This window comes from Xenopus tropicalis, chromosome 9, assembly GCF_000004195.4.
Source record: "Xenopus tropicalis strain Nigerian chromosome 9, UCB_Xtro_10.0, whole genome shotgun sequence".
NCBI classification, from domain to species: Eukaryota; Metazoa; Chordata; class Amphibia; order Anura; family Pipidae; genus Xenopus; species Xenopus tropicalis.
Genome location: NC_030685.2, coordinates 39,918,819 through 39,945,707, shown reverse-complemented (window position 1 = coordinate 39,945,707; position 26,889 = coordinate 39,918,819). Strand labels below are relative to the sequence as shown.

At 36.8% G+C, this 26,889-nt stretch overlaps 1 protein-coding gene across 1 annotated transcript; it reads right to left on the bottom strand.

The window, feature by feature from the left end:
* Positions 1 to 9,914: 9,914 nt before the first annotated feature.
* On the bottom strand, positions 9,915 to 26,686 carry enpp7-l (ectonucleotide pyrophosphatase/phosphodiesterase family member 7-like). The gene is made up of 6 exons (XM_031893763.1): positions 26,384 to 26,686; positions 23,087 to 23,232; positions 20,454 to 21,080; positions 13,818 to 14,082; positions 12,353 to 12,458; positions 9,915 to 10,031 (listed from the first exon to the last, which is right to left on the bottom strand). Exons 1-6 carry the CDS (start codon positions 26,637 to 26,639, stop codon positions 9,965 to 9,967), a joined length of 1,467 nt encoding a protein of 488 aa, XP_031749623.1. The 5' UTR covers positions 26,640 to 26,686; the 3' UTR covers positions 9,915 to 9,964.
* Positions 26,687 to 26,889: the final 203 nt, after the last annotated feature.

The following is a 26,889-nucleotide window of genomic DNA, read 5'->3' as shown; positions in this document are numbered from 1 at the left end:
AGACAGGGCATCTGCTTTGACGTTCTTTTCACCAGGTCTATAAGTTATAATGAAATTAAAACGGGAAAAGAATAATGCCCATCTGGCCTGTCTAGGATTCAAACGCTTAGCAGATTCAATGTACACGAGATTTTTATGATCAGTGATTACTGTTACTACATGTTTGGCACCTTCGAAGAGGTGTCTCCATTCAGTAAATGCCAATTTTATGGCCAGTAACTCCCTATTACCAATATCGTAATTTATTTCCGTAGGAGAAAACTTCTTAGAAAAAAAACCACAAGGGTGAATCTTATTCGTTACAGGATGCCGTTGAGACAGGACTGCCCCTGCTCCAATTTCAGAAGCATCTACCTCCAGTAGGAAAGGTAGAGCCGAGTCAGGGTGCAGGAGTACATGAGCGGAAACAAAAGCCTCCTTTAATAGTTTAAAGGCTGTTAAGGCCTCTATTGGCCAAATGCTTGGATCAGCACCCTTCTTAGTGAGAGCGGTAATTGGAGCCACTAATGTAGAAAAGTTCTTAATAAATTGTCTGTAATAGTTGGCGAAACCCAGAAATCTCTGTATCGCCCGTAGAGACAAAGGTTGTACCAAATTTACGATGGCCTGAACCTTGACTGGATCCATTTCTAGACCTTTATGGGAAATAATATAGCCCAGGAAGTGAACTGAAGAAACTTCGAAGATACATTTCTCAATTTTTGCATACAAGTGATGCTGCCTTAATCTAGATAAGACCTCCTGAACATGGGCACGATGATCAGAGAGACTATTAGAATAAATCAAAATATCGTCTAAGTACACCACTACAGAGCGACCTAGAAGATCACGGAATATGTCATTCACTAATTCTTGAAAAACCGCGGGGGCGTTACATAACCCAAAGGGCATTACCAGATATTCATAATGCCCATCGCGGGTGTTAAAGGCAGTTTTCCATTCATCCCCCTCCCGAATTCGTATTAGATTGTAAGCGCCTCTAAGATCGAGCTTAGAAAAAATGGTGGCACCCTTGACTCTATCAAAGAGTTCGGAAATCAAGGGAAGAGGATAACGGTTCTTAACCGTGATTTTGTTTAAACCCCTGTAGTCAATACATGGTCTGAGACCCCCATCTTTCTTTTCTACAAAAAAGAACCCTGCTCCTGCTGGGGAGCAAGAGGGCCTTATAAACCCCCTCTCCAAATTCTCTTTTATATACTCTTCCATAGCCTGGGTCTCGGGTAGTGATAAGGGGTAAATTCTACCCTTAGGAGGAGAGGAACCAGAGATTAAATCAATGGCACAGTCATAAGGCCTGTGTGGGGGAAGAGTTTCGGCAGCTTTTTTAGAAAAGACGTCCGCAAAAGGGAAGTAAGGAGCAGGTAGCCCCTGTAAAGAGGTTGCGGCCAGAGCCTGGACGGGTTTCATACATAAGGTCTGACAATCTGTTCCCCATTGGAGTATACTACTAGTTAACCAATCAATCTGGGGACAGTGCTTACGCAGCCAAGGGAGACCTAGGATCACTGGGGTATGCGGGCAATCTATGATGAGAAAGGAGATTTGTTCCACATGGTGTGACCTTATGGACATGGAACAACTTACGGACTTAGAGGAAATAAGCCCACGACCCAGAGACGTACCATCAATGGCAACTAGCTTGATGGGAGGGAATAAAGGAAGTGTGGTTATTCCGTGCCTGCAAGCAAAATTAGAATCTAGGAAATTCCCTTCTGCCCCAGAATCAATGAATGCCAAGCTTTCCACACTACTCGTCTCCCATCCCAAAAGGACCGGAACCATGACTTTGGATAAACTAGGCTGGGGAGTGGAAACGACATTGCCCAAGCAGAACTCCCCAGATCTGCTTAGGCTCTGTCGTTTCCCGGCCTTTTGGGACAAGTACTACGAAAATGACCTTTATCCCTACAGTACAAACACAACCCATTAGCCCGTCTGCGATCCTTTTCCTCAGAGGATAAACGGGTAGAACCCAGCTGCATAGGTTCTTCTGAGGGCTTAGAGAAGGCAACCTCAGGTCTAGGTATAAACTCTGTATGAGAGGGTTGTGGAGAAGCTACGGATACTTTCTCCTGATGTCTCTCCCTGTGCCTCCTATCAATTTGAATAGCCAGATACATTAGGGAGTCTAGGGAGGATGAGGTGGGAAAATTGATCAGGCTGTCTTTCACAGCGTCAGATAGCCCGATTCTAAACTGACTACGTAAGGCAATGTCATTCCACCCCGTTTCTACTGCCCAACGGCGGAATTCAGTACAGTAATCCTCAACCCGTCGTTTACCCTGCCTAAGGTTACGAATAGCGGAATCAGCAGAGGCAGAACGATCAGGATCGTCATAGATTATCGCCATGGCTTTAAAAAAGGAATCGAGGCATGTACGGGCTGGATCGGAGGGTGGTAAGGAAAACGCCCATAATTGAGGATCCCCAAGCAGTAGGGTCATAACAAAATTAACCTTCAGCTCCTCCGTGGGGAAAGAACGAGGGAGGAAGCTAAGGTACAACTTACATGCTTCCTGGAAAGCAAAAAATTTACTACGCTCCCCAGAAAACTTTTCAGGGAACGGGACCTTAGGCTCAAATACATACGTTGCTGAAGCTGTGTGTGGTGAACTGCCTCCTGGGAGAGAAGCGGGAGTAGGAGCGGCAGGCTGTTGCTGGAGCGCATCCAACCTTTCAGATAGTCTCTGGAGCCACTGGATAATCTGGTCCTGCTGGGCTTCTTGTTCCCTAAGACGCTGGAGGAGATTTGCTCGAATCACTTCAGGGGATGGAGGTGACGCAGCAGCCCCTTCAGGGTCCATGTTTAAGGGCCCAACGTAATGTCTCGATCAGTATCCCAAAACCCAGAACAGACTCCAAGGACCCGGTCTCGGCTCACGCTTCTGCCTATAACCGCCGCCTTTCACGTCGGGAGGAGCCCTTCGCTACTCGGATGCCGCCAGGACTTGTTGTGAGAGACCCGAGGAGAGAGTTCTGAGCAGGCACGGGAACTAATTGTATGACAGGAAGGTGGGGGAACACAAGCCACCCCACTAGACCACCAGGTACCCTTACAATACCTTTTGTGTATTATGTTGGTGTTTTTATTAAATTTTCTGATTTTGGAGCATTTTTAGTCATTTTATTGCATTTTTAGCCATTTTATTGCATTTTCAGTTATGCATAGTTGTTGTTTGCTTGACTTTGTCTGTAAAACTAATTTGCCGAAGCCAGAATACTCAAACTGTGATTCTGACTGCAGATATCAATAGGAAAAAAAAAACATTGATTTTAGTTTTTTTGGAGGGGATTTTAGCGATTTTACTGCATTAAATATTGTTCTTTGTTACTTGTCTTGCACATGGACATTTTGTCTGCTGTATTTCAATTTGGCTTCCTCTGTACCCCACATAGTTTGGTAAAATTATGCATATTGGGCATCAAACTGTTCAGTAGACCCCTGGCGTTCATATTTAGGGTGTTTTATGTTGGTACATTATGAAATGTGGGGTACATAACGGGGCAACATGCTAGCTTTGTGACAATTTTAAGAAATGTTATAAAAACCGTTCTGTTTAGCATAGCTTTGTAGTTTGGTAGTTTGCAGTAGAAAGATGTATTTACTCATTTTTGTTTTGTCAGAATGTGTACTTTTGGAAAAATGTATGGGTTTCTAGGGTCTCCGTACTGTTAGGGGGTCTTATGGCACATAATACACATACCGGGTGCATCGGAGCATCATTCGTGAAAATTCATATGCACTATTTTTATTTGGGTGCCCCTGTACTCCATATAGTTTGGTAATTCTATGCATATAGGGCATCAAACTGTTCAGTAGACCTCTGGTATTCCTAGTTGGGGTGATTTTCCTTTGTATGCAAGAAATTGTGTGAGATAAATGCGGCAAAAAAAACATTTTTAGGCGATTTTCTGAAATGTCATAGAAACCACTAGCTTTAGGAAAGCTTTGCAGATTGTTACTTTGGTGTAGAAAGGACTCTTTACCCATGTTGGATTTGTCTGAACGTGTACTTTCCATAAATATAGGTTACCCTACATTTCTGCAGTTTCTATCCCACATAAAACTGCCATGTGTTTATGAATTAGGTAAAGGTAAGCCATGAAATTAGTGTGCACAAGGTATATTTTGGGGTCTCTAAGTGCCATGTGCTTTGATAAACCTATGTACAGTGGGCATCAAACTGTTCAGTAGACCTCTGGGGTTCATATTTAGGGTGTTTTATCTTGATACCTAATCACCTATAGAAAATAAGATGCTGCATATTGGAAGTTTTGAGGTGATTTTTGGAAATGTCATAAAATCAGCAAACTTAGGAAACTTTTGCGGCTTGGTACTTTGGAGTAGAAAGACATGCTTACCCATTTTAGAGTTCGGGGAATGTGTACTTTTCAAAACTATATGACTTTCTGGGGTGAGTGTACTTTTTACTACCTTTATCCCACATACAGTGATATAAATGTGTTGATTTTGCAGAAGCTGAAATGACAGAAATTAAGGATTATATGGGGTATGTTCACATTGGGGCCCCTACATGCCACATACTTAGGTAAACCTAAACATATTGGGCATCATACTGTTCAGTGGATCCCTGGCGTTCAAATTTAGGGTGTTTTATCTTGGTACCTAATGCTATGTGGGAGATAAGATGCTGCGAACTGGAAGCTTTAAGAGGATTTTTGGAAATATTATCAAAATTGACAACTTTAGGAAAGCTTTGCGACTTGGTACTTTGGAATAGAAAGACATGGGTACCCATTTTAGATTCGGGAGAATGTGTACTTTCCAAAAATATATGGCTTTCTAGGGTGAGCATACTTTTTTGTAGCGTTGTCCCACACAAAATGATGTAAATGTGTTGATTTTGCAGAAGCTGAAATTACAGAAATGGCAGATCATATGTGGTATGTTCACATTGTGGCCCTACATGCCACATACTTAGGTAAACCTATACATATTGAGCATCAAACTGTTCAGTGGACCCCTGGCATTCAAATTTAGGGTGTTTTATCTTGGTACCTAAACTGGAAGCTTTGAAAGGATCTTTGGAAATGTTATCAAAAATGCCAACTTTAGGAAAGCTTTGTGACTTGGTACTTTGGAGTAGAAAGACACGGGTACCCATTTTAGATTCGGGGGAATGTGTACTTTCCAAAAATATATGGCTTTCTGGGGTGAGTGTACTTTTTGTAGCTTTATCCTTCATAAAATTATGTAAATGTGTTTATTTTGCAGAAGCTTTTTTTTAAGAAATTTCACAAATTTTGATAAAAACCAATAACTTTAGGAAAGCATTGCAACTTGGTAGTTTTGAGTAGACAGGCAGTTCTACCTATTCTGGATTCCACAGAATCTGTTCTTTCTAAAAATGTATAATTTTCTGGGATAAACCTTCTGTTAGTGGAATTTTTGACCTTTAAATCTAAAGTATGCAGCTTTCTGGAGCAGTAGTGTAATGTACTGCTGGGAGTTTTTGACCTATACAAGTGAGAAATCTCCATAAAACTATATATATTTGGTATTGGCACGTTCAAGAGACATGGAACTTTCCAAATCAGTTGTATTTTCATGCATAAAATAATTTTCGTTTCTGGTGTATGTGTTTATATTATGGAAAATATATATTTTTTATATATCTATATCTTGTTACAGAATTGGAATTACACAAAAATTCCACCATATTTTGAAAGCTTAGGTTGTCCTGAAAAAAATAATATATATTTTGGGTAAACTAAAAGTGCCCCCGAGGAAAAGCCCCTAAAGTCAAACAGTCTGGCAGTAGAAGTTTCACTTTGTTCAAAACGGCTGGCAGCAAAAGGGTTAATGGACAGAGTGCTGTCTTCACACTTCTTCCTGTTACAGTTAGAGCTGCATTATTACTGGTCATGTGATCTCTGAGGGAGCACACTGCCCATCTCTTAATGGTGGATCAAGGGAAAGGATGTAAATGGGCAATATTTACTGATATATATATTCCAGTTTGGCGAGATTCTGTAATAGGTCACATAACACAATATAAACTATTTGTTGGTTAAGTATTCATTCTGGGGGTATAATTTTCCTATAATAGTATTTTCCTTTACCCCCTTTACACACACTTTAATATACTGGCATAATGAAAGTAAAATAAATCTAAAAACACACACAGCATTGTGTGCCATGAAACTTAAATGTTCTCTTTAAACAAAGTAAATTCTTGGGTTCTATATAAATAGAAAAAGTGATGTTCTTAATTCCATAGACAATGCTAGGGGACCCTTCAAAGTAGTTTTTCTCCTGTAGTTTAAATGTTGTCCCCCAATATTAGCTCAGATTTCAATATATGACCATCATTGATCTAGTAAATATTAGCAAAAGGAAATGCAAATGTTCTACCTTTAGCTGTCCCATTTTGTTAAAGATAGAATAAACCGTGGAAATAAAAATAATTATGTTTTGGTATGGGATAAATGTAATACTCACTTCAGTATACTCAATTTTTGTATAGCAACACATCTCTCTCTCAGTAATCAACCACCTTTATCATATGCAACGCATAATAATTTCATATTTGCTTAATAATTTTGCTATATGCATACATAAGTCTTTGACTTAGATTAAATTGTCAAAACATATAGTAAATATACATAAATGGAGGGCACTCACTTCACATGCAAAAAACAGCAATATAGGTGTTTGGTGCAAGAAACCCAAAGACAGTACCCCCCCACAGTGCACCTAAAACAGTAATTTTAAATAGGATAAGGGTTTGCACACAGAAACACAAGCACAGTGGTAGTATTAAAAAATATAATCCTTTATATAGTATGCAAAAGATTTAACAGCAATCAATTTTAATTACAAGATTACAAAAAATAATATATAGATTTGTAAGATAATACATAGTACAAAATGTGCATAGGCAAAATGAGACACACTAGTTAGTGGATACACTTGCCAAAGATGAGAATCACCCTAACGTTTCGGCAAAGAGCCTTTCTCAAGGGGAATCCTGATGCATAAGTTCATGTGGAAGATATAAATACATTCTCTCATTAAGCGCCAATTTTTTCTCATAACGTGCACCTGGCTTACTTCTGGGTACGCCGTATGCCGACGTCACTTCCGCAGGAACACTTTCCCGCAGAGTAACGCGGCTTTTTCACGTAATTTAGCGCGCACACATAAGCGTGCAAATTTACGCACGCACACACAGGCGTGCAATTTGATGCATGCATGGTGCCTATGTCATGCTTATGATATGATAGACATTGTTACTTTGTTTATTAAGTATACAAATTTTGATTACTTCACTGATTAATGAATCCTTGTGAGAGAGAGATTTAAATAACATATGTACTTTGAATGATATGGTATATATATTGATAGTTTACCTATCAAGTTATAATTATTTATTAATTTTATATGCAATATTTAATTCTCAAAAAATGCACTTTCACTCTTTTTCTCTAAAGATTTTATGCCTCGTACTAAGTAAATGATGTGCCATCATCATGCTATGTTTTAAACCTGTACTGTTTATTGTATGAATATTCCTCTCTCTATATATGTAGTGTGAGATTAATGAGGTTTTTCTTGAATAAGGGCTGTCGGTTACTATGATACGAGTTTGGTCAGTAGTGCCTGTAGAATTCTCTATGTGCGTGAAATAATACGCCTATATTCGCATGCAGGAAATTACGCGCCTGTGTGAGCGGGTGCAAATTCGCACATTTATGTGCATGCATTAAATTATGCACGCATGCATCAAATTTTACGCCTGTGTGTGCGTGCGTAAAGTTGCACGCTTATGTGTGCGTGCTAAATTACGTGAAAAAGCTGCATTACTCTGCGGGAAAGTGTTCCTGCGGAAGTTACGTCGGCATACGTGACGTCGGCATACGTGATGTCACGTACCCGGAAGTAAGCCAGGTGCACGTTATGAGAGAAAATTGGCGCTTAATGAGAGAAAATATTTATATCTTCCGCATGAACTTATGCATCAGAATTCCCCTTGAGAAAGGCTCTTTGCCGAAATGTTGGGGTAATTCTCATCTTTGGCAAGTGTATTCGCTAACTTGTGTGTCTTCTTTTGCCTATGCACATTTTGTGGTATGTATTATCTTACAAATCTATGTATTATTTTTTGTAATCTTGTAATTAAAATTGATTGCTGTTAAGTCTTTTGCATTCTATATAAAGGATTATATTTTTTAATACTACCACTGTGCTTGTGTTTTCTGTGTGCAAACCCTTATCCTATTTAAAATTAAATTGTCAAAGCATCAGAGGCTTGCAAATAAAATACACCTTGGACAGAACACTCTATGCAATATAGTTCACTGAACATGTTTAGAAAAATAAATGAAATGTAAATCCTACTAAAAATATATTATAGTTTCACTTTAAAGCCGAATGAACCTTGCGACACTCTGATAGATATCTTCTTCTTTAATACTTTTTCGTCTATTTACTTTAAGTGCTGTCCTTATTTGTTGTAACCTTAAAAATTTAGCTGCAGGGTTTGGGATAATGTAGGAATTTGTGCTCTATTAGAATATAAGTCAATTATAGATCCAGAACCTATAGCAAACAATTGGCAGATACCTTACTGGTAAGGTGATTGGTTGCTATGGGCTACAAGACTTGTGCAAAGTTTGTGCCTTTCCCCATATAAGACAACAGGTCACTTGTTTCCTGCATTAGAGGCCTTATGTTGATGTATGATTGTATTGTGATATGAGCTTCTTCCTCTTAAGTTGAAGCACAGGAATCCCATTTTTCAGGTTGTGTGTTTGTGGTCCATTTTCTCTCCACAGTCTTACTTATATTACTATTATTCTTTCCAGTGAAGTTCAAGGGCTGATGAAAGACAAGGCATGGAATTATTGACTGAAATAGGTTTCCTCTGGATTCTTTGCTTTTTTGCCTTCTTTATTCTTATAAATATATTAGATATATGTGCATGAAAAAGAGTAATCATTTAATTTTGCTCTATAAAGATGATCTTTTTTGCCATTTTAAATGGATAGTTACATAAATATGTAAGTGATCCAAATACATCTATATGTAATATCCACTATAACATAGAGATATTATAGTAATTGTTTTAGCTCAAAAAAAAATAAACCTGACAAGTCTGTTTATAATTATAAACAGACTTGTCAGGTTTATTTTTTTGGGGGGGGGGGAATCATAAGCATCAAATCTATTGCCCCTGCAATAGGATACATGTGCAGGAAGCAGAAAAGATGTAGGAAATGTTGTGCTTCTATTAGAATCGTACAACCAGTGGTGTAACGATAGAATAAGCAGACCAGGAAGTTTATATGCAAGTGGGTGGGGGGACATGTGCGGGTGAGGGAAGGGGGCCAATTAGGGTTTGCTACTCTGTGCTGGGACCCTGTGATGATGTTTTTTTGCTGGGAGGGTCGGCACAAAGAAGTTATGCCACTGCAGACAACCCTTGACAGTCCTGCATGTTAATGACTTCTCTAACAAAAGAGAGAGCTGTCTATTAGGAGCCATTATAATACACTGAAAATGAGACTTTTATAAATGTACCCTGGAATAAGGACATTATTTGTATGAATAAAGGACATGTATTATGTTGAGCTGAGCTGAAAACAAGAATACACAAACTTGCTATATTCTGGTCATGACACTGATGACATTGATTAGTAAAGAAAGTATAAGCTTAGGAAGTTGTAAGGGCTATGTCACGTTACGCATTGTCATGTTTTGTTATAATATTATTCCTTCCAACCCAATTGTGGAATAAGAAAATGACAAAGCATGCATTTTTGTGCTGAAATTGTGTGGATGTCGGGAGGGAAGGCAGAGGATAAACTGTGTGACATAACCCTAACGATAATAATAGTTATTAATAGACATAGCATTCAGAATGTAAAACAAATCACATATTACATTGTACATTAAGTCATATTTTACTTATAGACACAATTATCAATTCATAACTGGTTAAAATGGTGTTGTTGGTTCTTTATGTTCCTCCACTTGTTTTCCAGCTTTCTGATTTTTCTTTTCTCTGTAGTAAAACAAATACATTTTAATTACATGCTCAAAAATCTTTTGAATGAGGAACAAATTAATGACCTGCTCTTTCTGACATAATGTAGTATTTCCTGTTAAAGTTCTAGTAGCTTTGCAGATCTTACTAAATGCTTATAAGTTACCTCTATCTCTGTCTTTTGGCAATGTGGAACCAATGCATTATATGGCCCTGTGCATAGGATTTATAACATAGTAGATTGTTGTTCAATTTACTGCTGTTCAGTGTGTGGGTCAATAATTAAAAGACAATGAGGCATTCTTTTTAAGTACTTACTGCATATCTAAATTCCTAGATCCCTGCTTGCTTCTCTGAGATATGGTGCTGGCAGCCTACAGCAGTGTGAAGACTACAGTGACATCACTGAAATCTCTCTGTCCTTCCTATAGGCTGCCAGCGGCAGCCTTCCTATTCTCTGAGCATGTGTGTAGCTTGATCCTGTCTCCTGTTCTGAGCTACACATACCCACCAGCCAATCAGAAGCGGATCTGGCAGAGGGAAGGGGGGAGGGAATGAAACACATGTGCAGTATGAAGCAAGGAGGGAAAGGAAGGGAGAATTCCTTTTTAGAGATGGCTGCCTGTAAATATTTGATTAGGTGAGCCAAAAGTGTGGCGTTTTTACTAAACAATAGAAGGACTATTGGGCAGTATGCTTTTTTTTAAATTTTGACTTGCATTCTCCTTTAAGTTGTAAAACAAACAAAAAATATATGTCAATGTGATATGTATAGGTTGTGTGTGCTGGGTTTACTTGGAAGGGTTGAACTTAATGGACTCTGGTCTTTTTTAACCCTATGTAACTATGTAATAATGGCCATGAAGGCTTTGTCCTATTAATAAATTATTGCTAGAGTACCTTCTAAGGGTGTTATGGTGAACATTAGACAACCAAAATGAACAGTAATGATACAGACAACAATCATAGTCAAGTACTGTACAAAATGGTACCAATGGAAATTAAGTGTCAGCCATATAAGAAATCATGAAATGAAAAGATAGAAGTGCTCATTTACCACTGACAGTGGCACATCTCTAAAATTGTACCCCTTAGGGTCTATGCACTCATCAGTTGCATTTTGGGCAATGCTTTGTTCAGGCTGTGCACTGCACCTTGTGCCACATGAAGGATTAAAAGAAAAAAAAAACAGGGTCTTTGCACCTGTTTTTGTTCTTTTCCCAAAGTTAAGCTGGACTGGACAAATACTTGCAATCTGCCTTGTTTTACTTTTTTCTTTTCCTGGTAAGAAAATATTGGTATGGGGGAATGCCTGGGGTTACCTGTACGTTTCTGCTAGGTTACTGTCATAAGCAGCTAAAAATGGCCAGCTGAAAAGCTCCAACTTTCCCATTTTCAGACCACAAAGAACTCACACATGCACTTTCATTTCCTTTTTAAATTAAAGTTGCGTGCAGGGGTCAGAAACACTTTTCCGCTGGCTAAAGTACAACTGGATAAAAAATCTGTTTTTCTAAATGAGACTTACAATTTTATCAGCTTTTGGAGCATACCTTGCACAATATAATTCATTAGCATTTTATCTATACTGACCTCAATGTATATCTCTTACAAAAGCCTGCACTTTTGTACTCAGATAAACAAGTGGCACAAATGTGATGCCTTTTAATTGTTAACTAAAAGAAGCTTTATAACCCAAGCTTTCTGGACACCTTTCTTAATGCCTTTCTTAATGCAAAAATCTTACTAATGTTTTATAAGTGACACTGAATGTACAAGGTATACAATATACGTGACTATTTACACAATGCAAAATAGGGATGGTTTGTGTGTGGTCATACATTTAATCATATGTTCCAAGGTTAGGATGACAGAAGGTATAAAGTACTATGTCATGCTCGAGTATGCAGTTTCGGGATGAAATAATAAACAATGCTTCCAGAAGCACGCACACTTTTCAGTGGAGAAGTGGAGGGGCAAATTCTTGGTATGTGTTTATTCACAGACTGAGAATCTACCACCTGTGGCGATAAGTATGACAACCCAGTACTATAGTAACATACTGATTATTGCTGTAATAGAGTCCTAATAATGTTAAAGTCATTAGTTGAAGGTCTATTGTAAAGCCTGTTTTAGTTTCCTAAATATTGTAATTCTTTTGGAATTGGTAGCCAAAAGTAAAAGTCAATTATTACACCAATTATTAGTACCTTTTCTGCCAAATGGCTGTCAACTCAAAATAAACAAATGGTAAATATTTACTTGTGGAACTGTATAAATGCATTTTTTGTTTTGTTGTTAAAAAACTGAATTGTGTTATTAGTTTTTCAAATACTCACACTTTCCTTCTTTTCACCACTGTGTAAGGTACATATATGACAAAAACCAGCAGAAGGACTCCAAGAAGTGCACTCATTATTATCCCTGCAATAAAGGCTGCACTGCCTATTAAATGCAAAAGACAAATGTTAGCACATCTCAAAAAGTATTACATAAAATGCCTTAATAACTTAAATTGTTAAACTATTTTGATATGTTATTTTTTTTTACTAGCAATGCTGTCATCTGAATTGTTTTCAGGTAATTATTTTTACTTTTTAGTCTCCAGTTTTTCATGAATTCTGTCATAAGTTATTTTTCTTTTCCAGCTAGAAAGTTCCTTTGTTTGCTATGAAAAATAATAGTCTAATTACCACAGAAAAAGCCTGTGTCAAGTTGCCATTTACAAGTAATCACTGCTTTGCTTCCATTGTGACAAAAATGCCAAAAGGGCTGCTGTAAGATACCATAGACAGTCACTATTTATTGGGCCTGTGGGGGGCCTGTTGGCTCCCACTCTAAACCTGGACAAAAGCGTTATATAATGTAGATAGCTGCTTTTACTGACCTGACCAAAACTTACCAGTAAAAAGCAGGTAAGTGGTGCAGCCATTGTAGCCTGCTTTTGGCCTGTCACTGTCATGTACTATTGGAAGATTTCAGCCAACCAGACATTTGGTTTTAGTTATAGAAAAATCAAGAAACTATAAACCCTATTGACCTTTGATAGCGTGTACTTTGTTACCATATAAACAGTTTATGTGCTATATAGTTATATTAAATTAAGCAACTGTATGGTACTTTTAGCAATTTGACACTTGTACTGCCCACACATTTGCAGTGAGTTCCTACATAGGAGTTTCTTTTGAATGTCATATTCTTGCTGAAACCCATTAAGCAATGCGTGCAATTTGTTCTTAAAACTAGGGTTGCACCTTTTGGCCAAAACTTTCCAGCCAGCATTCGAAGCAGGTGATATGTGCCAGGGTAGGTTGATCATATCAAAGGGGTGGAGAGTGTGCAAAACAGAGGCAGAACATAGGTGGGTCTGGGCCAGGTGAATAGATTCCTGGCCCAAATGTGAGTACCTGTACCACTATGGAAAATTTGCTTGTAAATTTGTAATACTGGTGCTGGCCTTAGTAATTTACAAGATGGGTGGCAACCCTACTAGAGGCCCAATCATTCTAATTCATAAAAATGCTTACTTTTTCTGTAATAATAAAACAGAACCTTTGAAATTGATTCTTACAAAGTTGCATGAATTCATATTGGTTGCAGAACAATCCCATTGGCTCTGTTTAATTTTTTGTTAACCCAAACAAATGTAAATAGTTTTTATTCTGAAGGCATGGACATCCTAGGGACTGTTTGGCTTCTGTAAGCCAAATGCTGCTGAGAATACAAAGTAAAAATAAAGGATTTACCATTGCTGGAGGAAAAAGAAACCAATGTCTATGAGGTTTCATTAATTAGACTACTTACTTGTATTGTCTTGATTTGGCTCATCTGGGTCACCTGGGTTTGCAGCACTTGTAATCATATCCTGTGTAATGGCTAAGGAACCATTGTGAGGCTCAGGTATAACCCCTAAGAGTTTACACATTAGAGGGTATATATGAATGCTGTCAAATGGGTTTGAAATGTAGTTCTTTTTAAAATCTGGACCAAATGCTCGAAATATCATCTTCATATCCATTTCATTGTTATCAAATCCATGGTCGCCCTTATTCACATACAAAATGAGTCTCTGCACACAAGAATACATTTATGATTATCCATATGGGACTGCATTTGCTATAAAAGAATCCAAAACTAGGTATGCATACATACAGTCACCACTTTCACTAACAGAAAGTTCTTTAACTTGACTTTATATACTGTGATAACAATGAAAATTCTTATCACCATTTCCAAACAGTCATATTGAGTGGTTTAATGTGCCCCCCTACATGTCAGGTCGCCAGCAAGCACCAGACAGCAGGAAGAAAAATGTGTAAGATGAAAACAGATCCCTTTTCCCAAAACAAGATATGGCTTTACAAATTATGGAAAGATACCTAAAACTTCATGTCCTGAGCATTTTAGATCTATTCTTGTATTTCCAGTCAAACAAAAATGTTACCTAGTCAGAATGTGGTTGCGGCAAACCAAATTTAGATTTGTCAGAATAATATAAGCTATTTTTTCATTGTGATTAACTAATATTAAAATATTTGCTGATGTTCCTAAACCCCTCAACATCATATATATCAGATAAGTAATATGCTTTTAATAAAAGGCACAGTGTTACTAGTGCTATAGTATTACTTAAACAAATGTTGAATTTGTTTACTTATCAAATTACTTAAACAAATTACTTAATTACAAATTATTACAAATTACTTAAACAAATGTTGAAACTACAAACCACAAAGTTGAGGCTTAAATCTTTCATTTCAGAATGATATCATTGCTAAATATAACACATGTATGTTTTATTCTTAAAGGTATCAAACAAAATGAAATAAAAACATGCATATTCCATATGCTATATATAAGCAGCAGTTAAAGGGGGTCCCCTCCTATATCAGGTGAATAGATGTTCTTGTTACTTTTTATGCAACACAGAAATTATTTAAGACAATAAAGTGCATGTACAGTGTATATATGTAAAAGTGTTTGTAGTATTACTTCACTGTGTGCTGAGCTTGCATTATGATAATATATGTAATATATGTAAATGGCCTCAGCTTAAATTTAAAATTGTAATAATTGTTATTATGCTAATGAAGTGGCAGCTGGCAAAGAGTTCACAAAGGATTGTGATATTATCAATGACTTATTTGGGTAGAGCATTACCTATAACCAGGGGATACTAGTGGCAGGATGAAGACAGATGGGCAATTGTCAGTTCAATTTTTTAAAAATCTGATCAAGGCAGCTTATCTCAGTGGCAACGACTTCCATACAGAAATGTACAAGTTGCCACAATGGAAATATGCAGCGCGGGACAAACTGCTATTGTTCTTGGCATGTTCATTGTTCATAACAATCATATAGTATAGGCAACAGAATAGAGTGCAAATATGTGAGATTTTTTTGTAATATTACTACTCTGTGTGCTAGCATTGCATTGTAGTTTAATGTATGGGGATGATACTAGTGATCTAGCTTGCAGGAGCACTGTTAACTTCATATAGCAGCACTATTTCTATAAAGAGAAATGATAAATAGTGTACTAAAGTAACATTTCAAAGTAGAAAAGATGCTACTCGCTCTGGCCTGAGGTCTGTGAGACTCAGATAGGAACTTGTAGCACAGGTATCATGATCCACAGTCCACTATCTGAGTGTGAAAGTCCAGTTTTTGCTAGGTGGGATACATTTCAGTTTAGCAAAAAAATGCTTCCATGTCTCTTAGGGGCACATTTACTAATCCACGAACATCCGAAAAGCGTCCGAATGCGTTTTTTTTGTAAATTTTTTCGGTATTTTGCGATTTTTTTGTAAATTGTCGCGACTTTTTCGTAGCCATTACGACTTGCTTGTAAATTGTCGCAACTTTTTCGTAGCCATTACGACTTGCTCGTAAATTGTCGCGACTTTTTCATAGCCATTACGACTTGCTCGTATATTGTCGCGACTTTTTCGTATTGAACGCTCGTAAACGGCGGGCAAACCTTTGCGACTTTGCATGATTTTGGAAGCCTCCCATAGGACTCAATGGCACTCTGCAGCTCCAACCTGGCCCATGGAAAGTCACGACACTGAAGCTTGACAATTTACGAGCAAGTCGTAATGGCTACGAAAAAGTCGCGACAATTTACGAAAAAATAACAAAATACCGATCATTACGAAAAAAAACGCATTCGGACGCTTTTCGGACGTTCGTGGATTAGTAAATGTGCCCCTTAGTGTTTTCATGTCCAAATGTATTTGCTTAATTCAAATGAAATCCAAAAAATATAGACCTTTCCTTTATAGGGTGGTCCTGGATACATCCTGAAAATAGTAATATCCACATCTTCTTGGAAATTGTTGGTACTGTTTTTGTTTTTGTCCAGTACTTCTTTACATATATAAGCAGCAGATAACATCTTTGGGATCATGTGAGGAAATTTCTTTGGGTTTGTTTATCCAAAGTGCTAAATCTAAATTAATTACATTAGACTCTTTTTCCAAAATACTGTTGAATACATGCTGCAATCTTTAAATTATCTAGATCCCAAGGGTTCAGTCTATCCCAGATTTTGCCTACTGCTTCTATTTCTAGGTCTTTAAAATTTCTTTCTAGTAAATCAGTCATTTATGTTACAGCATTAGTTACTTTCATTCCTTACTGTAATTAATTATTTTTTCTTGATCAACTTTCAGGTGCTTACTTTTAGTCACTAGTGCTGAACGATATAATATATCCACAGATATTGGCATTACCTACTGAAGCATAAATCTTATTTGTCTCTATTAAGTAAATTCTTTAAAACGGAGTGTTAGTAGTGTATCTTAACCTGTAAGAAATTAAGGTAAGCCATAGGTAATTAAGGTAAGCCATAAGGTGGCTATAAATGGTTCAATCTGCTTGTTTGGCCACCAAACGAGCGAATCGTCTCCCGATAAGCCCACCTATGGCCAAACAATGCAATTTAACCGGTGAGTATCAGTTTTTTTGGGGCAAAGGGGCTCATTCAATATTTAAAAATTAATCTCTGACCTGTGGCAAATAAAAGTTGAATACAATAAACTCTGTGTGGTTGTCGCAATATTTCCTTTTTAATTAGATCAGTATAAGCTGTTAAGGAAGAAATCAAATAATCAGAAGAGACTTTCATATGAAGTAAGGTAGACCATTTAGCACTGTTTTTCCCCAAAAATGGTGAGATACACTTGGATTAACCCATAACCTTATAGTTAAATTTGTAATATTAATGTCTGAACCAAGAAAGAAGCCTCTATACAGAAAGTCCAGTTTGAGGTGTCCAAGGGATTAAGAAGGCTCTTGATGGTATTTAGGCAAAAGGTCAAGGCAGACATCAAACAATCACAGTCAGAAGTCACAGGGTAAGACCTATATTGGGGCATTAAACCCAGGACTTTGGCTTCTGTTTATTTTGATTTTTGTGCCATGCACAATACAATGACATCACATATCTGTGTGTTGATGTCACTGTGCTGGTGCCGTGTCCCACGTAACAGCCATTTTGGACATGGCACCAGATGGGAGAGGCGTGCCATCAGGTGCTCCTCACAATTAATAAGAAAAATGTTTTTGGTACAAGTGTCTGTATTTGTTCTATTGATAATCAAGCAGCATTTGGCATTGTTTTATGAATATCTTTTATCAAGGGAGCTGTGCGGCACCTTACTGTACAATATAGGGGGCTACAGTATATGACATCTAGTCATGTTTTATCTGCTGTTCTGTGTTCTGTCTGGAAGAAGGATTTATGTTACCTTCCCATTTCCTACGATTGCTGGAAATATTGTCCTGTTCATAGCATTGCCCATTCTGCTTTCTCTTATGGTGAGAAGGGGTAGTTTACCTTTAACTTAACACAATTTACAAGTAGTATTTATCTTTCATCTGCATCTTTCATTTGCTGAATTATTTGGCTTTTTGTTCAGCGGCCCTAAAGCACAGAATTCTAGAAACTAGATGGTTGCCTGGGTTCACTTTATCCAGCAACTAGCAGTGTTTTAAATAACTAAGTGGGACATGAATAGGAGAAAGCCTGAAAAGAATTATAAGTAGAGAAGGCCACAATAATAATACATTTGTACCCTTACAGAGCAATACTGTTTTGGTTTCTGTTGCCAGTGACCCCCATTTGAAAGCTATAAAGAGGCAGAAAAAGAAGTTGAAAAAGAATTGAAATACTAGAACACATAAAAAAACTAATGATTAAAACAATGAAAAAGTTACTAAGAATAGGATATTCTATAACAAGCTAAAAAATACATTCTTAAAACAGACAATATATTGGAAATAATTTAACTGGATCTAATTGTAGATTTAAGAGCTTCTGGATTTATATGAAATTCAAATATTTCTAAGGCTTTGCTTGCAGGAGCACTATACAAGTCTATCTTTCTTAAATATAATAATTTCCATTTTTCCTTCTATGTTTTAAAGCTTTTCTTATTTGCCTTTTCTCTGCTTCTTCTTTACCTTATTTAAACCCAAGAGAATTGTGTTCCTGATAACTTTTATAACAAGCTGCAAGAGGCACATTTTAATAATTTACTGACTGTGGCTTTTCTTGCTAGTTTTAGCTAATATTCAGAACAGTTAAAATGTCAGGAAAACACATTTTTTTTACTTACTTACTTACAGAATGCTTTTAAATAATAAAACCATAAATAAAAACAAATGTTCCAGAAGTAACAACTTAGCTAATATTTTGTAGATAAAAATGAACTTCACTCTTGTTTATCAACATTATAAAGGAGAGAGAGAAATAAAATGTAAATAAAGATATAAACTGACTAAGAAGTGGGAAACAAAGTAGCTAAAGGCAACATTTTCTCAGATTTGTTTTAATATCGCCGTATATATGAATATTCCTATTAACTCTCTTATGTTATCTTGGCTGGACTGTTGTACTTATTGCTGGAATTTCACTCATTTGAGAGTTAACAGGTTAGATTGAGATATCATATCTTTGGGGAATGACCTGAACAGAGCCATAAATATCACTCCTCATCCAAGGGACAATTGCTTGCTTATCATACAGAGAGATATCATAGGGGCCATTTATTAAATATCCTGATGCAACATAGCATTAAGGAGTATAAAATCATACCCCTTTGTGCTCAGTTACAGAGCACTTTTGTCAAGAGATTTGGTGCCAGACTGCACTTTGCACCAAGAACCAGTACAAGATGAAAGACACAGCAATTGGAGCCACTTCCCTATACTTATCTGCTATAGGTATATAGGGCTTAGATTCAAGGAAAGAGAGGGTAATTCTTCACCTTTATAAAGCACTGGTAAGAGTGTATTGTAGTTTTAGTCCCCAGTGCTCAAAAGAGATATTATTGAAACAGAGGAATTCCAATGATGATTCCTAAACTTTAAAAAGGGTGTGGAAGGTCTCTAAAGTTCTCTAAAAAGGTGGAAGTAGGTGGAAGATAAATAAAGTCTGGTCAAGTTGGGGTTGCTTACCCAGGAAAAGGGTCACTTTAAGGGTGTATGATAACATACACCCTGTACATACAGGTAAGGGATCCGTTATCGTGAAACCCAATGGGATCAAGGACCGTGTTGACTCATTGATGTGGTCCTAGATCAGGCAGTGTCTATGCCTGATAATTAGCCCAATATTACTCAATTTTGGTGGGCATATTGGGAGAAGATCCCCTCATTTGGCCACCAACATGTATGGCCTCCTTAAGGCCAATTGGAGAGGCTACAGATGGGACTTTTTCACCTTTCTTTGGATCAATTTGCATTTAGACAGCTTTCATTCAAACAGATGCAATGGTGCTCAGGGAAGGAAGTGCAAGGAGCAATTTTGGACACAAGTACCTTTAATGAATGGTTTCCAAATGTGCATCCATTTTAGCACTTGTTGTATATTACTCTTATAGAAAGGTATAGTAGCAATTATGCTAAAGATGCAAAGAACCAACTTAAGAACTGGTAAGTAAGTAATTCTTCTTATCTATAGCTAGCATTTGTACAGTAGGTTACCTTAAGTATTTTAATGTTACAGTGACATATTTTTTTTCAGTACATATGCGGTATAAAACAACCCATATCTAAAACACCGCTTCATCTAAATAAACTATTTTCATAAAAATATATTTTTCTAGCAGTATATGCCATTGTGTTATCCTAAATAGGAAAATTGTCATATTAAGTACTAAGGACATCTGGTATGGTTCACTGTGCTCACACACAAACCAAGGGCACAATTAGACCCTACATTATGTCATGTCAGGTGACCAGTGAGCGGCACACAGGCCATCACTTAATTTAAAGTAATACATGTAAAAATGCCAATATTTACAGATATATACATGCCAATTCAGTAAAATTGTTTAATATGTCACCTATTATTATACAAATTAGCTGTTGGTTAAATATTTGTTTTGAAGGTATAGTTTTCCTTTTAACCATAATTTTGTATACATTACTTACCCCATTTACACTGTAGCCAAGATCTCCATACAGCAAGATTGGTAAGACTCTTTTAAATTTGGAAAAATGAAAATGTTCAGGAAATTCCTCTTTCTTGTATACATTTAAATGAGGGTGTGCATTCTTTAGTTTCTGATATATCTCCTCCTCTTTTCCTTCTTTTGGTAAAACCATCCCAAAACCGCCATAATCCAATATGTCAAATTTGACGAGATCTTTAAAATTAATGTAATCTGCTAGTTTTATTTCAGTAACATCTGGTTGCTTTTTAACATTGGTCATACCATGATCTGATGTAATGATGACATTTAATTTGTCTTTTAAGTTGTTCTTTTGAATTGCATCTAACAGATATCCAATAGTTCTATCGATCTGTTGAATAATTTCCTTTCTCTTCTCTGTTTCGGGGCCTATCAAGTGCCCTGTTTTGTCAGGTTCCCCATAGTAGAGCGTTACAAAATCTAAATTTTCTTCGTTGAACCATTTCATAACTATGTCTATGTTTTCCCTCCACTCAGTCTCATTGCTGTCAGGATGGTCAGGCTCTTCCACCAGAGATTTAAACACTGCTTGTTCACCATACTTTGCACCTCCACCAGGATAATGAAAGGATCCAGTTTTTAGACCCTGAAAAATAAAATATATCACATTGAAATATTAATTTGTGATAAAATAGTTGTCTTTATGACTATGTAAATATTAGAATATCTTTGCACTGGTAAAGGATTTCATATTTGATTTTTTACAGCAATATTTTCGCATTCTAGTCCTGCACATTTTTAGGAAAACAAAATACACCCAAAAGAAATGCTCATTAACAATTGCTCATTTTGTTTTCTTTGATGCATATGGGTGTTATACTGTTTTTCACACAGAGCAGTTCTATGCTGCTTTAGATATGAACACCCCACTCTATCAATGTTACTTTTTTCTGACTGCCCACATGGCTAGTGTCTTCCCTTGGGTCTCCAGCCATGTAGTACCAAATGCTCTATGCATTATTGCTAGATCTATGCATTATTTAAAACTAAATGTCGGTTTTATTTTGACAGATGTGGTTTGTCTTTTAAATAGATTACATAAAGATCCAACAGCTTTAAGGATATCCTAAACCATCCCAGATATTGTGAACTCTAGGCAAATTAATATTTCAGTTAATGGTTTGGCTTTAGCGCCAAACAATCAAATTAACTAATGAGCTGGTGCAGTCCTTGATTTGAACCTTGCCTGAATGTCACCGGCCTGATTTGCGGCCACTTATCAGTTGCATAGGCCCATTGGAGGGCCCCATACATGGGCAGATAAGCTGCCAAATTGATGAAAGGCCTGAATAGTCAGCACAGAAAATAAATATCCCAACCCAATTAGCTTTTATAAATGTGTCAAACCATTAGAAATTGTCTTGCCCATCTTGAAAATAACAAATTTTGTTAAATAGCAAAAATGGGAATCCTTCAAAATTTCCCCAGTTCACTATTTCAAAAATCAGCCACTTGGGTTTGCCACATAATTTTACTACATATTCAACCTGATCAATCTTTAACTGGAAATACACAAAAATATTTGCTATCTTGATCTTTAAATTTACATGCATTTATGTTGAATGCAATTATAGTGTTCAGTTAAACACATGGTGTAGGCATTAGAATACAGATTTCTATGGTAGCAGCCTATGCCGTTAGCCTGTTTCAAGGTGTCAGGTACATTACAGGTGGCTCATGTGTCTCTTAGTTTAACTGCTCTACAGCAGCCGAGAGAATATGTGGAGAGTGACACTGACATCAGAAAGATAGCTTGAAATGATCAGAAGATTGTGGACTGCTGTAAACTACTAATGGTAGGCAGGAGAGGCATGTGCCTGGGACACAATGTTGGGGGGGGGGGGCACTAGGCATGTACCTCCCCTCTGTCATCTACCCCTTGCCCAGGGTCGCTGACCAGCTTGACCCAGCACTGGTAAACAGACATTAATTTTTTTTCAAGTCTTAGTTCTGGCTAAGGAATAAAACATATATTAAAATAAAGAAATTACTCCTGCAGCTTTTTCAGAAGTTTGCATCCTAAAAGTTTTCTCCAGTATAGTTTGTATAGTTTTTATGTCAGATGCATTTGGTGTATGGTCAGCCTCAATGTTCCCACTAAGCTGTGCAGGAAATAATGTAGCACTCAATAAACAATGTATCTGAATATATAATTCAGTATTACCTTGGACCCAGCCACTGCTGTGTGCGCACCAGAGCTGTATTACCATGTCTAGGGTGAATGTTGAAGGAGGGCAGGTACATATATGCTAAATTAAAAGAGTGCACAAAAAATTCCCCTGCCTGCTGTCAGATTAAACCACAGTGATCTGGCAGAGGCCCAGTGGAGGGGGTGGATCATGTATGCTGTGATTGGTGCATGTGTGCTGATCACTGAGAGAAGGAGGTGAGTTGAGGTCCTGTGCCTAGGGCAGCACCTAAATACAAGCCGGTATAATTTTTACACACACAAATTGTAAGAATACACTGTTTAGACATGACTAATAATACAAAGAACTTTTATCTACAAAATCTCATTTATGTGCGAATAAATTATTTGTATATATCATCAAAATAAAAACACATAAGCCTGTCCTGGGTAAGGAAAAGCACCTGGTTTTGGGCAGTAATCCACAAAGGCAATACTCCATTGTCCCACCATTCCGACATAGTTTGCGTTTTTTTAAAGCTAAGTTTTTCTAGAGTCTCAGGGTTAAACATCAAATTGTGGATTACACCATGATCTTCTATCCAGCGCCCTGCAGTTTTGAGGAAAAATATTAGAATATGCCTGTTATCAGTCTGCTTAACAAAATTTTTTTATCACATTTCGATAGGAGAAAGTTATTTAGGAGCCACAGGTCAGCTGCATTCAAATGTAAAAACTATAGGTCTGCCACACATACAAGTTTTATAAAGACTTTTTAACCATTAATTTGTTTAGCTGTTGGCTAGCCTCATCTGGATTGCCAACATTTGGCAGCATAATTCTTTGTATATCCAGAACGTAATGAGACACTTTACATATGAACATCTAGTAAAAGGTTGCTATGAACTATTTTAAAGGTTTTGGAAGTCGGTTAGTAAGGATCAGTTTTTTAATCCAAGCAGCAGTTATTGGTCAATTTGCTCTAAAAATTCCTCTACAATATGATTTATGTAGATTAAAAACATGCAACATGCAGAAAATAACCGATAAAAACAGTAAAAAAGTGAATTACTTAATGTGATATCTAAGTCACTTACATCTGAAATAGTTTAGGAAAAAGCATTTAAAAGAATTGTTTTGTATACTATATGAAAGAGAGAGACATTTCAAATATTCTCTTAATTTGGGTTAAATACAAGGCAATTCCCAACACACAGAGCATGCAAATAACTTTTTTTTGGGAAAAACAATTGTGGTCAATCAGATGCAGCATTTGGCAGCATTAAGGTGACAAAAACTTTCCTTAAATAATAGAAATACTATAACAAGAGATATAAAAGAGCAATCAGGAGGATGAAAATAGAAAATGAGAAACTTTTGTGCAGCACAGGCTAAGACTAACCTCAAAATACAGTAGGAAACCAATTTTATGTTTGCCAAGGGATGGCGTCAAAGCAGCATAAATTCTGGGAAAATGTAAAAAATTCAGGGTGTTGCTCCATTAAATAATGCCAATAATTTGATTATAAAGGATACACAAAAAGAAAATGTACTTATTCAGTTCACAGAGGGATCAGCTCAGTCAAGTCAGTGGCTGACACAGAATGTGGTACATAAAGGTTTACTTAAAATGAATATGAACAAGGCACCACGTCCTGATTGAATACATCCATAGCTTGGTTTAGCCAAGCCTTTTTTCTGATGTTTTAGACTCACTTTCATCTGATAAGGTACCTATGGATTGGAGTAAAGAGGTTGTAATTCCTATATTTTAAAAGGGATTATGATCTCAGCCTGGTAATTATAGTCCCATAAGTTTGACATTTGTGGTGGAAAAGTTATTGGTAGATGGTTTGTTAAGAGAACACATTCAAGATTATCTCATGGAGAATGGCATTATGAGCAGTAATCAGCATGGCTTTATGAAGGGCAGGTCATGTCAGAAAAATTTAATTGCTTTTTTGATGAAGTTGTAAGTAAGTAGTTAGTTGGACAGTGGGGTTGCAGTATATGTGATCTATTTGGATTTTGCTAAAACATTTAATATAGTGCCACATAACTGCTTTATAAACTATTGTCAATTGTTCTGAGTAATGTTTTTACATGAAAAGGAAACAGACTAAAGGATCAGGTGCAAAGGGTGATTATCAATCTCTACTTGTAGAAGGGCTCTTGATGGGGTCCTGCAGGGCTCTGTGTTGGGTCCACTTTTATTTAATTTATTGACTTAGGGGATGGTATTATAAGTAATGTATCAGTGTTTGCAGATGACACACAGTTATGCAACCCAGTTTATTTTATCCAGAATGTGGCAGCCTTCTAGCAGGATCTTTACAAACTGGCAATCTGGGTGGCAGATGAGGTTCATTGTTGATATATAAGTTACAGGTATGGGACCAGTTATTCAGAATGCTTGGGACCTGAGGTTTTCCGGATAAGGGATCTTTACGTAATTTGGACCTCCACAATTTAAGTCTGCTAAAAATCATTTAAATAATGAATAAACCCGATGGGCTTGTTTTGCCTCCAAAAAGGATTAATTATATCTCAGTTGGGATCAAATATAAGGTACTGTTTTATTATTACAGAGATAAAGGAAATCATTTTTAAAAATTAGAATTATTTGCTTATAATGGAGTCTGTGGGAATTGGTCTTTCCGTAATTCGGAACTTTCTGGATAACGGGTTTCCAAATAAGGGATCCAATATCTGTAATACAGCTGGGATATAAAAATATGCAAGCCACTTATACACTTAATGGGACTGTGTTAAGCAAATCCATAATGGACCTAGGGGTGCTTGTGGATTATATAGCTAAAGCGCGCAATGCCAATCAGCAGCTGCAAGGGAAAAAAAAGGGTATAGGTTCATGGGAGGAGGGGGTTATTCTTCCCATTTATGAGACACCAGTAAAGCCCCATCTAGAATATTCAGTGCACTTTTGGTCTCCTGTACTGAATTAGGATATTAATTTTAAGACAATCCAAAGAAGGGCAACCAAGCTGAAAAAAATAAGCATAATATACATGGTAATCATGTATAAATATATAAGGGTACCTTATAATAAGGTCAGTAAAAAAGTTGATCTAGGAACTGGTCCAGTTCCTTATATTCACAAAGGATTCTTTTCTCTCTCTCTTGTTACTGTTTACTAGATAAAGGATCATAAAGACTTGGTTGTAAGACTTGTTGCACAAGATTGATTCCTCCTTAACCAAACCTCTCTGCAATTTGACCCCACATGTGGGTGTTCAAATTATGCTTGATTTCAGTGACACAGCTATAGTAGAGACTTTTCTATTACCTGTAACAGAAGAAATTGTTTCTCATTAAATAAATACATTTATGCTTCCTCTAGCTTTTAGACTTATGGCATGTCAAGCTCCTTGCTTGCTCACACAACCACCTCCATGTTAACTGTAGCCCCTTAATCATTTTAATGTAACATCACATCTTGGACAGCCACATGTATGTTTAAAAACTGTGTCATATTATTTCAATGTTTATGAGTAATTGTTATTATTATAGTAATAATATCTGCTGTTTCCCTAAACCCTAGCTTTTAATGTTGAGTTGAGTGTACCCATCTTAATATATCTGTTATGGCAATTGTAATGCTTTTCTAATATAATTGTATTGCTTTTCTAATCTTACAGTTGTAAGGTTGAGAGTATTATTAGGATAGTTGATTATGTACATAGAGTATATGGCAAACATTATAAAAACAAATAATTTCCTTTTTTAAAAATGATTGTACTCACCAGTTATTGTGGTGAAGTGAGATGGAGATGTCATTGTTACAAACGGAGGACTTATATACTTAGCTTTTACTCCAATCTCAGTCAGATAGTCCAAGTTTGGTGTATAAACATCTTCATCATAATTCCAGCGAAATCCATCAAAGGATATAACAAGCAGTTTGTTAGTAGTTTCTTTTCTATATACAGATAGAGGCTTGCTGATGGCTATTTGCATAAATACTGGAAGAAGTACTAATACAGACCAAATCCTATCCATTTTAATATCCTCTTATTGAAACACTTCAAACTGCTCTCTGCACTCAGGTGCCTGTGCTTCTATAGAATGCATGTCTTATCAACTGATAATCGGAGCAAAGCTCATCCAAGATATCAGCGTCAAGAGCACGCCTTTAAACAAAGCTCACCCATGTAAAAGGCTTTGTGAGAATACCTTCAAAGTGATTCTCAGTAGCTGAATCAAACTGAATACTAAAGCATGCCCAGTATACTGCATCCAATACATTACT